Genomic DNA, 15,759 nt, shown 5'->3' with positions numbered 1-15,759 from the left:
ACTTCTTTGAAATGAATACCTGGTGAGCGTGTATTCACTACTTCAGAAAATTGTTCCTATTAAGTGGGCCACAAAGGCCATTTTTCTGTTGTCGCACACGATGCCATAGTCACCATTGTAAATGATAATCTGTTAATTATTCATCTATCCGGTAGTGTCTATCAATGAAAATAGGATACTAAAATCTTTTCAGGCAGATAAAAACTGTCCTACACACAAAAAGACATTTATTAAAAAAAGTTGTTATAATGAGGCACTTTATAACAGAGTTCTACTACATTTGAATGGCAGAGAGATGTTCAAGGATAGTAACAGGCTAGAGTATACAATTAAAGAATCCCACATTAGCAATTTTCCGTGATGTGGCCAGAGATATGTTCCTAAGACACTTGAACAAACTGGGAGGATAGGAAAATTACCTTAACAATACTTAATTTGTGGGTCAACTTCAAATCTCTCAATTTCCCGGCTTGGTGTGTTTCAATCTATTTGTCAAACGTTCTGGGAATTTTTTCACATGAATAAAGACAAGGTCTACATGAAGACAAGTCATTGTTAAATATGTTATTGATCTTAATCTTGCATATCAGGCAGCACAGGGCCAGTCAGGACTGGCAGGTTGAGCAAACATCCCTGAAATAGTATACTCCTGTCTCCTTAAACCCCCACTGAGCATGATTTGAGATTACTTCCAGCAATATAATTGGGGGATAGACAATGGTTAAGAAGTCAGCAAAATGAGTTTCTGAATGCTAAATAGCACTTACCAGTCAATATTTTTTCTCCTGGTTAAAGAATGGTTCGAAATATTGATGTGTAAATGAAAGCATCAGGAGTGAAAATTGCAACAAGTGATGTGCAAGCTAGCACTGGTGATAATTAATGCCTCACAAATGTTCAACTTAAAGTGTTTGTGAATTATAGCCTATGGCGACAAACCAGAAACAAAAATAATAATATTGCCAGAGCTCAATAATTAAATACACCACTTGCAGTGTACTAGACAACGATCTCCCAGATAAAATTGGTCATTCACTTAACGGCTGTTTGTGGAACATTGCTGTGTTCAAATTGACTGCCACGTATAGCTACAAAATACATTTGATAGTAAATCCTGTGAAGTGCTTTGAGTCATCTCCCCAATGTGAAAGATGCTTTACCAAATGGCTATTATTATTCACCTACACCCACTGTGTAGGAAGAATGAACAATTCAACAAAATACCAGAGGGCTGCTATCACTCCAGTATGAGTTAAAAGTCTGGTAAAAATCCAACCAAAGATTCCAAGGCAGATCTCACACCAAGTATTTTGGGCACAAAATGGACTAATGACCCATTTCAGTCATCTATTACTTACCTCATCATGTCTACTTCACCTGAATTAGCATCTCATTTGCTACTTTACAACCTTTACTGTGTGATTATTGTCTCACCCTTATTTGAAGTCTTTGGGATTATTGTCTCTCCCATACTGCAGAGCAGATGAAGATTAAATGATTCAGAGGCCTTTTTTCTTCCCTTTAAAAGGACACAAGGGATTGTCTAGATTTATTCAGGAGCTATTGTTCGCCTTCAATGATGGTTAACTTTGCCACCAAAGGGAGAATCTTCATAGTACTCTATCACTGTTCCCAGAAAATACGAGGCAAAAAAAGGAGTGCTTTGTGACACAATGAATAATGAAATTGTTTCCTTATTAAAGAGACAGGATCCTTTTATCAAGTTTGACATGCTTCAACTCCAAATTTAAAAATCAAAAATACCCTTTCTGACATGTTTCTTTTTTTTAGAAATCATGCTACAGTTTTATTGAACAAAACAGTAAATTCACTTAAATATATAAAATAACTTTTAAATATAATAATTAGATTCATAGTATGTTTGCAAAAGAAAACTCTTCAGTGGGTCTTTTCTTTTCTAGCTCTCCCCACTGAAGTTATCTTATCTAATACAATTCTTCTCCTCTTTCCTCATATCCTTTAATATTGACATCTTGGATGAGTGACCTTCTATCCCCTATAAGCTATGATTCTCTCTCCTCTCCCTCCCCCTCCCCCGTCACTCACACACATACAATGTAATTTCAGGAAAATAGGCAGTCTGAAGATTGGGTTTGGATATTACATGTTATGACAGGCTGTGAGGAGCCATTATAAATCTCATTATAAACAAGTGAAGATTATTATTTTAGCAATCAGTGAATGATAGACCCTACAGTCTCTGAAGTACAGTTTAACTACAATGATAGAACTTGGTGCCAGTGTTGTGGTTGCCCAGAGACAACATAAAGAGTAGCAAAAATACACCACAATAGTCCCACACTGCCTGATTTTTTTTCACATCTGGTTTCAAACCAGATGTGAAGGATGTCAATTCCATCAAGCTGAAGCTTGTGGGAACATTCACCTCCTCCAGGATAGTCACTCACTAATGCAGCATAAAGAGAGAGGTTTGCATTTTATTGACCTAATAATGTTCAAATTAGGTTACAATAATGATGAGACTTTAAACCAAGGTCCCGTCTGGCTGTCTAGGTGGAGAGTAAAGACTCTGTTTGAAAAAAAGTGTCCAGGACATTGAGATAAAATCATTTCTCTTTTAAAATAGTGGCATGGGATCTTTAACATCCAACTAACGAGGGAAGAGACATCAATTTAACATCTCATCTGAAGACATTTACAATACCTCCTACAAAATAGAACTCCGCTAGCACTCCATTTGAGTGTCAGCCTAAACCGTGAGCTCAAAGACCTAAACTTGGGGCTTAAACCCATTAAATCTTAAAGAAACTCATTAGATTGTGTCACCAAATAACTCCATTAAAATACAAATACTTCACTTTTCAATGCCAACTATAATATAGCCTTGAGACATAAAAGAGCAGACAAACTTGGACAGGGAATAGAAGCAGAAATGAAAGCAACACGAACTGCTGTGATTACTTCATGACTGTGTTTGAAAACGTTGCTCTTAAAAGAGCCAGCAAAGATACGATGGTCCAAACGGTTTTCTTCTGTGCTGTACATTTCCATAGTTCTATATCCATTTGGAATATTTTTGGAAAATTGTAAGTCGCTGTGTCTGACTCGATTCAAAGCTGCTGTTATTAATCAGTTTACAGCACAACTATATTAAAATTATCTTTGGAAATGCCAAAGCAATTAAGTATAGTCAACTTTACTTTCTACAAAAGATGATAAGTAATTTGCTCTGTGCACAAGGGCTAAGTTTAAACATGCCAATCTAATGCCTGGATGATTTAAATTCACCTGAAGCAATCTAAAAAGAACTATCATGTATACTACATGGTCTACAAATTCAAACTTGCATTCCCTAAAGCACACCAGACGCAAGGAGGTTGATGCAATAATTCAAAACTGCTTTAATTCAACAACTAACGCTGACAAAAAAAAGTGCTGATCGTTACAACGAAATAAAACATATCATTTTTACACTAAAACATTTCCCATTTAAAATGCAAGAGGCACAAACCAATACAGTATACCAAAAGTGGCATGAAATCAACAAGGAACAATGTCTGATGGAAAGTGGTTTACTACACACAAGGAGGTGTCCAAGCCCAGTTATACTCTACATCAGCAGTCAGGGAAGAGCCCACCTTACAATATAAGATAGACTTAAAGTGCTATCAGTCCAAATAAAATAAATCAATATGCGTCATAGCCATTACAGTAAATCCTAACACTTGCACTTTTCAAGCAGCTCTGTTGAAATTTGTGATAATCTCACCAGCCTCCAAATCTGTCACATCTTCCACTGTTCAAGATCAGTGCAAGATCAAAGATCCCTCCATGAGTCTCTCATTCACTCCATGAGCGATGCTTAAATAGATAGAAATCTACAGCATAGGAGACTATTGGGCTCATTGTGCAATGTGCGGTCTCTATGAAAAAGCTATAGGTTTAGTGTATTTCTACGTCTTTTTCCTCATATTTCGTAATCCAATTTCAACTTTAATATCGTCAACCCTTATATGTTCCCTTCAATATCCTACTCCACCCACAGTTTTTACATCTTTCACACACTTTTTCCTGAGCCTTATTATGATTTCCACAACTGGTTACTGTTGTCTCACTTCAGTTTTTTCCTCCTGTTAAACTCCGATTAACAAGTACACAATCTCTAATGACCCATCAAATTATCTCTTGATACAACTTTGTTTTAAAGTTCCCCCCTATGTGTCCTTATTTTAAACTTCTCGCTCCCTGACCCAATTTAATATTTCCGCTCTGATCGACGGAGGTGGGGGGATAGAAGAAGTCTTTCTGTTTCAGATGCTAATGGTTTTCAGCAATTTCTGGTTTTATTTCAGATTTCCATCAGCTGAGGCCTCTTTTCTTGTTATTTCTTTCTAAAAATGGAGGCTGAAGTGAAACATCGGAGTGTTAAAAAGTGTCATACCACAATGGCACTCATCAACTCTCCAGCAATAACACACTGTAACGTTCATCACCGCTTGAAGACAGATTGGGACACAACTGGAGTTGAGCCAGTTGCAGGAATGTAATTTTTACCCCAAATATCTGCCATCTGCACCAATAAGGTTTCCACAATCAACTAATCTACCTTTCAATGATCATGTACAAGTTTTATTCTGAGGAACAGGACTGAGTTAAAACTGCAGCAGAGGTCTTTCATCAACTTGAAAAGTCCGTTGTTTCAGCCTGAACCACACTGCATACCATTTGGTTTAGAAGAAGCATTTTGCATTGGATTTTGGTAATCTTTTTGTTCCGATTTCTTTCTTGTGACACTAAAGAATTTTGTTTTCAATGTACTTTTGATGACCTTTTTTCCTGACCAGTTTGAAACTTCAAATGAATCATTAAGGTGTTACTTTGAAACTGACCATTTTTTAAAAAAATGTTCTGGCTTTAAAGTTTTTTTCCCCCAGGGGCTAAGGAGTTTTGCTTAGCTTGTGACTAGCTTAGCATTTGTTCAGCCATGCGCTAACAGTGATTTAACTCCTATTTAAAAAACGAGTTTGAGGTTTGTGTTGTTGCAAACATCCTGACTCACCATGTGGAGGAAACAATGGGTCCCTCCTTCCTAATTCCTTCAATTTCCCAGGGCACTCAAAGAGACTGCAGTCCATCAGCCAAGGAAATTCTAAGATTCTCAATCCATACAACAACAACATATTACATTTGTACAGCGCCTTTCACATCTGGAGGACCCACTGCACTAAATGCATGGGATTTAACTATGAAACCACTCCTTTTACTTCATATTTATTTAGTGTTCAAAAAGGAGTTGCAAATTTCTCTCTAAGTCGTGGCCAACAATCTCTAAGATAAAATTGATCATTAATTTCATTGCTGTTTGTGGGACTTTACTGTGCATAAATTATAGTAAATCCTGTGGGGCGGTTTAAGACATTTCAACAGGCACTATATCAAATAACGTAATAGATCAAATGTAAGGATGTTATTATATAGCAACTTTCAATTCAGGAGGACATCTCAAAGCACTTCTCAGGAATTTACTGTAAAGTGTGAAGACTATGTATTTGTAGGTGAAGGCAAGGATTAATGCAATGAGTAATGAATGCAAGGAGTGTTATCAGTTGCTGCAGTTAGTTGTTCAGAGTTGCAGAGGTCTGTATTGCGAAGGGCAGGGAAGATATTGATATTATAATTTGAAATGGCTGGAGAAACATGTTAATAAAACAATCGCTAGTTTTCTCTCTTTCTCCTTATAAGGCAGATTATTTCAATTGATTCCACATGAAATAGGCACGATCCTATTCCCTACTATTGATCTCAAGGAAACAATATTGACATGCGATGCTGCAATAATGTTATATATTAAGCGCTCTGGGACACTACTCTGCATGAGCAGTGCTGAATAAATGCAGGTTGTTGTTGTAGTAGTTATATATTTAGTGTGCATTCCTCTCGGTTTTATTAAAGAGCTTTCATTTGAACAGTTAAACGTTAAAACTTGTAATTATTGGTAGATCCAGCAACTGAAGTCCAAACAATGTGCAACAGCTAATTCTTGTGAGGTGAAAGGTTTCCTGGATACAGAGACCAGGCACACAAAAACACCAGAGATTAGCTGATCGGCTTCTCGTCTTCATTTGCAAAACAGCACCTCCAGCAGCAGAGGCTCCCAGATCACAAGTTCCTGATCAGGTGAGAATCTCAGTGTGGCGTGACTCTGCGACAGGCTGATAAAAAGTCAAGATTTACAACAATCACTGTCTATGAGGAAAGATTAAAAAAAAGCGTTGCAAAGCAGAAAATGCAACTTTGAAAAGTGATTCAGTCTATGATCGCTATCAGATTCCTGCAATTAGTAAATCCTTATCTGATGAATAAAACCGAGTGAGCAAAGATATTTGAATCACTTTGACTCTCTCCATCTGGAGCGACATTGACATCCCAACATCCTTTTTCGTGTGGTTTTCTTGAAAGAAATCTCACTGAGCTTACAATTCAAGACCCTGCCTCTGCAATTACCACCGAGGTGGGAAAAAAATCAAAGAGTATGGAGCACAGGAGAATTAAATCAAATTATTGAATCAAATAATAATCTTTCCATTTGATATAGCATCTTATCAAAGTGCTTTACAGAATATATTTTCAAGTGATTTGACAGTGTATTTTGTGGGTGAAACGCGGCAGCAAATTGCACGCAGCAATTGATAAGAGATCTCATTCTGTGGATCTTGCTGAGGTGACTAAGTCCCCACTCCACAGTCTGATTGAGATTTGGCACATGGCATGGAGTGCCACAAACCTGAGTAGGCGAGGAGGAGGGGGAAGATCTAAAGCAAGTTTATAGAAAGGTGAGATTGACAAACCAGAGAGATAGGGGGTACACACTGCTAAGATAACCCATGGCAGAAGTGGAGAGGAATAAATGATGTCGGGCAAACTGCCCTCTCCTCCCATCTTCATCATCATCATCACGATTCATAGACAGTTACGGAAATTTCATGCCAACTGAGGGCTGTGGATTGATCTTGGAACTGTTAGAAAGACCAACAGATAACATCATTGCTCTGCGCAATTGGCTGCCGCATTACCCCCACAGATTGCACAGTCAATCCGCTTTACAGTAAATTCCGTGATGCTCTTAAATGATGCTATATCAAATGCAAGGATTATTATTAGTAGTATTATTGGTGCAAACAGTTCCATAGTGTTTGGTGCCTTGCTTATTCATACTCTAAAACTGGTGGATTCCGGGACACTTTCACCTTAGTCGTACCATACACATGAATTCAATAATTTGTCAGTCACATTGTCATAGTGCAGGACCCCGAGCTGGGTTGTTCAAATCCACCAGAGCAATTACTATACTACAAATGTACTGACTGGTGAAAAGGGATTTCAAAGTAGGTGGAGTGGAAGTGCATAGTTGTTCCCAAAGAAATCAACATCAAACTGTAAACCATCAAAACAAAGGCATCCATCTGCCCAGGTCAGTCTCTGCTCTGTTACCCAAAATGTACACTGTTCCTTTCGTTTGATTGGTGCAAGACTTATTACCCTGTATATGCCTAAAAACTACACCGTTTTCAAAGAGCAATCTTTAGGCGTCACTAGAATGTATAACTCACAAAAAGTCACTATCACTCTGGATAGAAACTTCAGTTTTGGGCTTGATCTGAGTGGAGAGACTCCCAACGTAACTTACTTGATTGCTTACTTTCCCGTAGAAATAAGGAGTTTAAGGGAATCAGGTGAAACCCAACTTGGGGTGGTTACAAAACAATGCCGGGGGAGGAAAGACAAAGACAGGTTTTTCTTGAAGAAGAGGAAAAACTAGAGGAGAAACAGCTTGACAATAAAAAGGTACAAATAAGCTTCCAGTAACATGTTCTGCACCTCACAAAGCTTTTGTGTATATTTGTCCTCTTCCTAAAACCAAGGCAAAGGAGATCCATCAACTAAAATTCCAGGAAAGAGAAAAATGGGGGGGGGGGGGGAATGTTGCCTTTTAGGAAGCAAACAATGTGAAATAAAAGTAAATAGCATTAGTAACTTTATTTCTGAGTTACAAGAAAGGTAGAGAGAGAGAGAGAGAGCAGCAGCCCGCCTACCAAACAGGGTAGGTGAGTCTTCTCTTTCTCTGTCTCCCATCTTGCGATGCGAGAAGGGAAATGTTAAAAAGTTTGGCCACTTTCAGAACTCTTTTGCTTAAAGAAACACACGCAGCTCTTTCAATCATTGACTCTTGCTGTCTGCAAAGGGAACAAACGCTGGGACCCATGCAGATGACTTTGCCAGACATGTGGACTTTGCAGTCTCAGGCTCCTACAGAGTGCTATTGTTCCCACTGTAATCGGACACTCTGAAATGGATAGGGCTCGCTCACTGGCCACAGAGGGGGGAAAGAAAGTTTCTAGAGATCTGAGTGAGGCTCCTTCAAGTCACATCCTTTCAGAAATAGTGTACAGTAATAATCTAGCTGCTAAACTCAAACTGCACCAATTTTATTACATGCATTGCTATCGCGAAAAAAAAACATTTGTATGAACATGTTGAATATAATGGTTTGCAGATAGCAATGCAAACCCACATTAACTGTGTAGAATGAGTGTTGGGATTTTTTTAAAAACATGCTGCTGTTTTGCACATATTCACGGCAACACATCTGCAGGGAATGAGTGCATCTGGGTTTGTGGAATAAGCATCAATGGGTGGAGGGGGGGAGATTGCAAACATGGCTTTTGATCTCGATTTTAAGAGGTCAGCTGGCGACAGAAGTAGCTGCAAGATTAGAAATGACATGTGAATGTAACAAACTATCTGGAGTTTCGGTGTGTCCACACGGAATGGGACGGGTTCGCTGTATGTGTGTGTGTGTGTGTGTGTGGGGGGGGGGGGGGGGGGGGGAATCAGGCATCTTGACAGCAAGGTTGATTGATTGGTTGTTTGAAGAAACCTTTTATTGGGAGTTTTCTCTGAAATGGGGTTGTGAAACGTGCAGCGTTAGGTTTGTCCCCGTGTTGAGACCCCAGTCTGTTTCACCTCCCTTCACCAGGTTACAGCAGGGCAAAGCCCTTCACCAGGTTACAGCAGGGCAAAGCCCTTCACCAGGTTACAGCAGGGCAAAGCCCTTCACCAGGTTACAGCAGGGCAAAGCCCTTCACCAGGTTACAGCAGGGCAAAGCCCTTCACCAGGTTACAGCAGGGCAAAGCCCTTCACCAGGTTACAGCATGGCAAAGCCCTTCACCAGGTTACAGCAGGGCAAAGCCCTTCACCAGGTTACAGCAGGGCAAAGCCCTTCACCAGGTTACAGCATGGCAAAGCCCTTCACCAGGTTACAGCAGGGCAAAGCCCTTCACCAGGTTACAGCAGGGCAAAGCCCTTCACCAGGTTACAGCAGGGCAAAGCCCTTCACCAGGTTACAGCAGGGCAAAGCCCTTCACCAGGTTACAGCAGGGCAAAGCCCTTCACCAGGTTACAGCAGGGCAAAGCCCTTCACCAGGTTACAGCAGGGCAAAGCCCTTCACCAGGTTACCAGGCTGGACAGAGCGAGTGGGAACTTTGCACATCCCAAACTCCCCAATTGCGACCACTCTCCGACTAATCCTTTAAACAACTCAATGTGACCGACGGTAAAGGAGTCGATCCCTTCTTTTTTTCCCCCCACAAGGCTCCTGTTATTGCAGTTTAAAGCTCCCACGTTCTCTATTTAATAACCAGCTACAGTGTAACCCAGTTTGCCAACTCAAATGCAACGCCCCCCCCCCCCCCTTACAGCTGTGTAGCTCACACACCTTAGGCTACAAGTCACACATTTTCTTTTTGTTTGGGGGAGAAAAAAAGGTACATATATATAGATATATGTATATAACTGCCGCTGTTTGGGACTGGAGTTAAGAGATTGCACATTCTATACAATCTCACCCAAGAAACTGCCCCCCCCCCCCCCCCCACCAACCAGCTTGTAACTTGATCTGCTTCACAGTTGCTGACTTTCTAGGAAAACTTCAGGCAAAGTAATGTTCGCCGGCATCTTTTTTTTATATAAATGCAAACGAAATAACCATAATAATAACCATCATCATAATTATTATGATTATTGTTGCAATAACAAAAAAGTAACCAATGGCAACTGTTTCAAGCTAACGTGCTTGCAGGACCAGTGAGTGAGTGTATGGTCACTGACATCCTTTTTAGTGTGGGGGGGGGGGGGGGGGGGGAAATAATATAAGTAACATTATTAAAACAATAACAATAATAATAATAACAAAACAAAGGGACAATTGCAACTGTTTCAAGTCAAACGTGTTGTGCAAAGAGAAGTTGAGGATAAAAAGTTGAAATGCACATTAACTAGTTACTGGATGGGATGGGATGGATGGGAGGGATGAATGGGATGGGATGGATGGGATGAAATGGATGGGATGGGATGAATGGGATGGGATGAATGGGATGGGATGGGATGGGATGAATGGGATGGGATGGGATGAATGGGATGGGATGGGATGGGATGGGATGGGAGAAGGTTTGGGGCGGAGGAGTCCAAGTCACTTACTTCAAGTAGTATCTCTGCCCAGAGGGCGTTTTGGCCATTTCCCAGCCGGGAGGGAGCGGCACGTCGTCGGGATACTCGTAGGAGGGCTGTCGGAGGTGAGAGGAGGGGGGGGCTGCCCCCTGAGGGGGGGGGGCCAGGGCGGGCGAGGCTGAGCTGGAGGTGGCGTTGGACGAAGAGGCGGCGGCGGCTGCGGCGGCTGCAGCGGCGGCGGCGGCGGCGCTGAGCAGGGAGGCGGGCGAGGAGTGAGCCCGGACGTGCTGCCCCTGCAGCCCCGGCGGGGCCTGCGCCGGGTTGGAGCCGTCGCTGCTCGCCTGGCGGGAGTGGCACTTGGGCTCCGGCTGCTTGAAGAAGGAGTCGGGCAGTTTGCGGAGCCGCATGGGCACCGACTGCGGCACGTTGGCGCCCTTGGGGTTCATGACGGCGTTGAACAGCGCCTCCAGGTCGGTCTCCGAGTCGCCCCTGACGTGCACGATCTGGTGCCCGGCCGGCGGCAGCGAGGAGGGGGCGGCGGGCGGCGGCGGCGGCGGCGGCGGCCCCCCCTGCGATGGCTGTTGCTGCTGCGGCTGCTGTTGCTGTTGGTTCGAATCCATCTCTCTCCCCACCACACACACACACACACAACTTGATTTTAAAAATTTTTTTTTTTTTTTAAATTTTATATATATATATATATATATGTGTATCGAATATATATATGTATATATGTCTTTTCTTGTTTAAGTGTGTGTTTTTAAAAAAAAAAAAAAAAAATTCACCCCCGGGTTCAGGTGGGGTCGGGATTCTCCCCCTTCACTTCATTCGGGGGTCTCTCTCTCTCTCTCTCTCTCTGTGTGTGATTTAAAAACTCGGTTCCAACTTCATCGTTTCTTGAGGAGGAGGAGGAGGAGGAAGGAGGGAGGGTGGGTGGGTGGGTGGTAGGGGGTGAGGGTGGTGGTGGGGGTGGGGGGGTGGAAGAGCAGGAGTGGGGGGTTGGGGGGTGGGGGGTGGGGGGTGGGGGGGAGAGGAGGGTTGAGAGGCGAAAGAGAAAAATCTAAAAAAAAAATCACAACACGAGAAAAAGTTTCTCTGCAGAAAGTTTGCAACTAACTCGGTTCGGGACCTGAAACTTTGCTTGTGCATGTGATCCCTGACGCCTGGAACCGGGCGGAGCCACACCGCGTTACCGCAAGAAATCCCACTTTTTCTATTCGATTTCCCCTTTTTTTTTTGCCCTCCTCTCTCCTCCCCTCTCCTCCCTCCTCTCCTCCCTCTCCTCTCCTCCCCTCTTCTCCTCCCTCTCCTCTCCTCCCCTCCTCGCGCCGCCCACCGTCAGTGACGTTCACATGGGTTTGGTCGCCCATGTACTTTGGTCGCTTTTGCCTTCGCTTCGCCTCCTGTCCGGGATGCATTGCAATCTGCTCAACAACCCCCCCCCCCCCCCCACACACAACCCACCCACAACCCCCCCCACCCACAACCCACCCACAACCCCCCCCCACCCACAAACCCCACAACCCCCCCCACCCACAACCCCCCCCCACACCCACAAACCCACCCACAACCCCCCCCACACCCACAAACCCACCCACAACCCCCCCCCCACACCCACAAACCCACCCACAACCCCCCCACACCCACAAACCCCCCACCCACAACCCACCCACAACCCCCCCCCCACCCACAAACCCACCCACAACCCCCCCCACCCACAAACCCACCAACAACCCCCCCCACCCACAAACCCACCAACAACCCCCCCCACCCACAACCCCCCCCACCCACAACCCACCCCCCACCCACAAACCCACCCACAACCCCCCCACCCACAAACCCACCCACAAACCCACCCACAAACCCACCAACAAACACATCCCACCACCAACAAACCCAACAACAACAAACCCACCCACCCACAAACCCACCATCAAACATACCCGACCCAACAAACCCACCCCACCACCAAACCCACCCCACCCACCAACAAACCACCCCACCACCAATAAACCCACCCGACCCAACAAAACCCACCCAACCCAAGAAACCCACCCCACCACCAACAAACCCACCCCACCAACAAACCCACCCCACCCAACAAACCCACGCACCAACAACAAACCCACCCCACCACCAAACCCACCCAACCCAACAAACCCACCCCCCCCCACAAACAAACCCACCCACCCAACAAAACCCACCCCACTCACCGAATGAATCTGAAACCCACATTTAATCGTGGACCATTTGGAAACTTCTGAATATACTGTTGATTATCACTCGCAGCCCCCCCCCCCCCCCCGGCAGGGATTTGGGCAGTTTTGTGTCGTGATAAACTCTGCACCCATTTACAGCTGACTTGTGCAGCGTGTTTCTTTCTCGAACGGTGTGTGGACTTTTGCATCCTTATACACCGAGTTACAAAGGACAACGTGCCTGCCTTGGGGAGATTACCTTCCTAGTTAAGAAACAAAAGGAAAGCCATCTTATTCCAGTTCTTTTAATATATGTGTATATATATATAAAAGCCCTGGAGTTATTATTAGAAAGATAAATAATCACCCGTGAAATCGCAGCACTCCCTCCCAATGAACCATTTCGACACCACTGGACAATTATTATTATTTTCTAGATGTTCTCCCGAAATTGCATGTTTTTTGCGCAAAACGAGATGAAATCTTCATGTGTGTGTTTTTTTTTCTCTCCCTTAATTGCTGAGACATAACTTAAGACAGATAACAATCGTTGGTTTCGGTTACTCCCACTGTTTCTTTTGCCACATCACATCAATTCATTTTGAAAGATAGTGAACTAATTTTGCAATCAGAGAGTACAAGTGCTCTATATAAATGCTGCGTACACATATATATATATATATGTTAGGTGATACTGCACTGTACGTGTGTTAGAACAGAACATATCGCCATCTATTCCATTTAACTCACAAAAAAAGGCTTGATTATAACTTGCTTTTTTTAAAAAAAATGAAATCGAGAACTAAAGTGTTTATCTTTCCCTTGAAAAGTTGTGAATAAAACACTTGATTGCTGGGGGGGTGGGGGGGGAATGGGAGAGGTTTCTCGTTACATTGTTTAATGACTGAAATGACCCATCCCCTTCCCCCCCAATTGTTATGCAGATGCTTTCACCTCAGCCTATTGAATAAAATCATTTTGTCAAGCATCGGACTCAGCAGCGCACAGGAACTTTGTTTCCCAGCTTTCTCATCCAGTCAGACAGCGAGCCATCCGAATTCTAAATTAATCCCCATTCACTGACTGTAAAAGCATGAAAACCACGGATTATAAGGGTCACTTGTACGTGTTAACAATTACCCAGAAACTGCTGCGGCCATTGCTGTATCATAACACTTTCGTTTCCATTCAAAAGACAGACATCATCACCTTAATAAACCCCGTGGAGAAGTAATGTGCTGGAAATTTGACATGATATTTGTTGTTATCGGTAGCGGTGAGTGCCGCCTGTACCACACAGTTAGTTACTCGGCGTTTAATGAGAAGCAAGGTCGTTTTCTCTGTTTTTCTCTTGAAAGTGTTCATTCTTAATCAGTATCACCGTTAGACCACACACACACACACACACACACAGACACCACTATTGATATGGTTTTGTGCTTGATTCGTTTCGGTTGAGGACTACAATAAAGTCAGTCAGTAGTTTGAGAGGTATCCAGTCATTTTCATTTCAGAAACTTTATTGTAGAGATTATAATACGAGCATTTTTGCAACAACACCATTGCTATACATCCATGATAAATTAATGTTTTAGTTTTTGGTAAACCATGTGAGAATTTACCAGTTACAGCCTTGTTATAGTATCTCATCAGCCTTCTCACAGAACTTGCAATAGAGTATCATTATTTCTGTTTCACATGAGCTTCTTTTTCCCAGCTGCATTTCCTGTCGATGGTGACCATGGTGGGATATTATCATTTAAGATTAAGGGTTTAAACACAAAAAAGCTGTTACCATAGTCCTCATTATTGCAACATTGTGGTCAAGAACCAACGAAAATATGAATAATTACAACTACCCATTCCTGACTGCCACTAAATTTATTTATTGCAGTTTGTGAGAAACTAGCATAAATAACAGTTCTCATGTGAAACAGAAATAATGATACACGTCCTGTAAAAAAGACAATATCCATAGAGCTGACAGCAGTAGCATCGGCTTCACAATTTGAGGCTTCGTTACTTGCATATTCAGTTACTAATTTTAAAAATTGCTTAAATTCTTCATCAAGCAAGACATTGCATAACAATATGTGTTATGTATGTGTGGGGGGAGAGAACACAAGGAGATGGAGATGGTAAAGATATCAAAGGTTACAAGGTATAAAATATGTCCCAGCACCTTGGGATGTTAGATTCTTACATCAGGACCCCTTCCGGGCCTTGTGACACCACTGCTTAGCACCCTGGCCTGGGGAGAGGGAAAGTCATTTTGGGTTCCTTTTCTTTATCACTATCCCCTGAGGGATCACTCTCACCATCCTCTGATGGAAACTGTAGATGTTGGGTCCAAGCAGGGTCAGGTTCTACTGCCCACAATGATTAAACGACCTGCAAACAATCACTGTCCAGATTCAGGTGCGGACTAACAACTATACATGAAGTACTGTAGTAGTACTGTAGTATGACCATTGCCCATGGATCTGTACCCCGGCAATACTCAGTACCTTCAAGCAAACATCTTTAGTAACCTTCACTTTCTCGCTCTGTCATTGCGGAATATCTCAACAAAAACTTCAGTTGGACACCCAACATGAATAATTTTAAAAGTACCAATTTGAATTCAGCTTCCATTGTAAATGATGTAAATGGGAACCCACTTTCAACAGTATCAATATTTACTGTGCTGAAATATTTTCTCAATCTTAACTCATCCTGAAACATGTTGAAATCTTTTTAAGGCTGTGCCTATTTTTTTCATTTTGTGCAGTCCTTCAATGCCTTGGTAAAGATTATTTACCAGTAGTTGGCAAATTTAATTTGAATCCCATTTTTCACCAAGGAAATACTTTTATCCATGGATAGAGGGTACAGGAACACATCAAGGAAGACACAAGGATCCCTCCCATGGCTCAGTTGATAAAGCTTTTTTTTAATTGAACAATACAGGCTCAGATTTGATCTCTGGTCTGTGTTGAGTTAGCTGATCTCAACTCAAATAGCAGTGGGGATATTATAATAAGCCTCAGTGCCCTGAGCTAAGGAGGGGAACATTAGCAAGGGTTTCTCCT

At 42.7% G+C, this 15,759-nt stretch overlaps 1 protein-coding gene across 1 annotated transcript in view; it reads right to left on the bottom strand.

Annotated features, from left to right (window-relative positions):
- yap1 (Yes1 associated transcriptional regulator) overlaps positions 1 to 14,053 on the bottom strand; it is a 71,664-nt gene extending 57,611 nt beyond the window's left edge. The window contains exons 1-2 of the mRNA XM_042334073.1: positions 13,898 to 14,053; positions 10,521 to 11,092 (exon numbers count right to left, since the gene is read on the bottom strand). Of these exons, the coding sequence (XP_042190007.1) occupies positions 10,521 to 11,092; positions 13,898 to 14,053 (728 nt within the window). The remainder of the gene's footprint in view (positions 1 to 10,520; positions 11,093 to 13,897) is intronic.
- Positions 14,054 to 15,759: the final 1,706 nt, after the last annotated feature.

The sequence above is a fragment of the Callorhinchus milii genome, unplaced genomic scaffold, assembly GCF_018977255.1.
Source record: "Callorhinchus milii isolate IMCB2004 unplaced genomic scaffold, IMCB_Cmil_1.0 Scaffold4, whole genome shotgun sequence".
NCBI lineage: Eukaryota > Metazoa > Chordata > Chondrichthyes > Chimaeriformes > Callorhinchidae > Callorhinchus > Callorhinchus milii.
The sequence above is the reverse complement of the archived record's forward strand: the minus strand, read 5'-3'. Positions and strand labels throughout refer to the sequence as shown.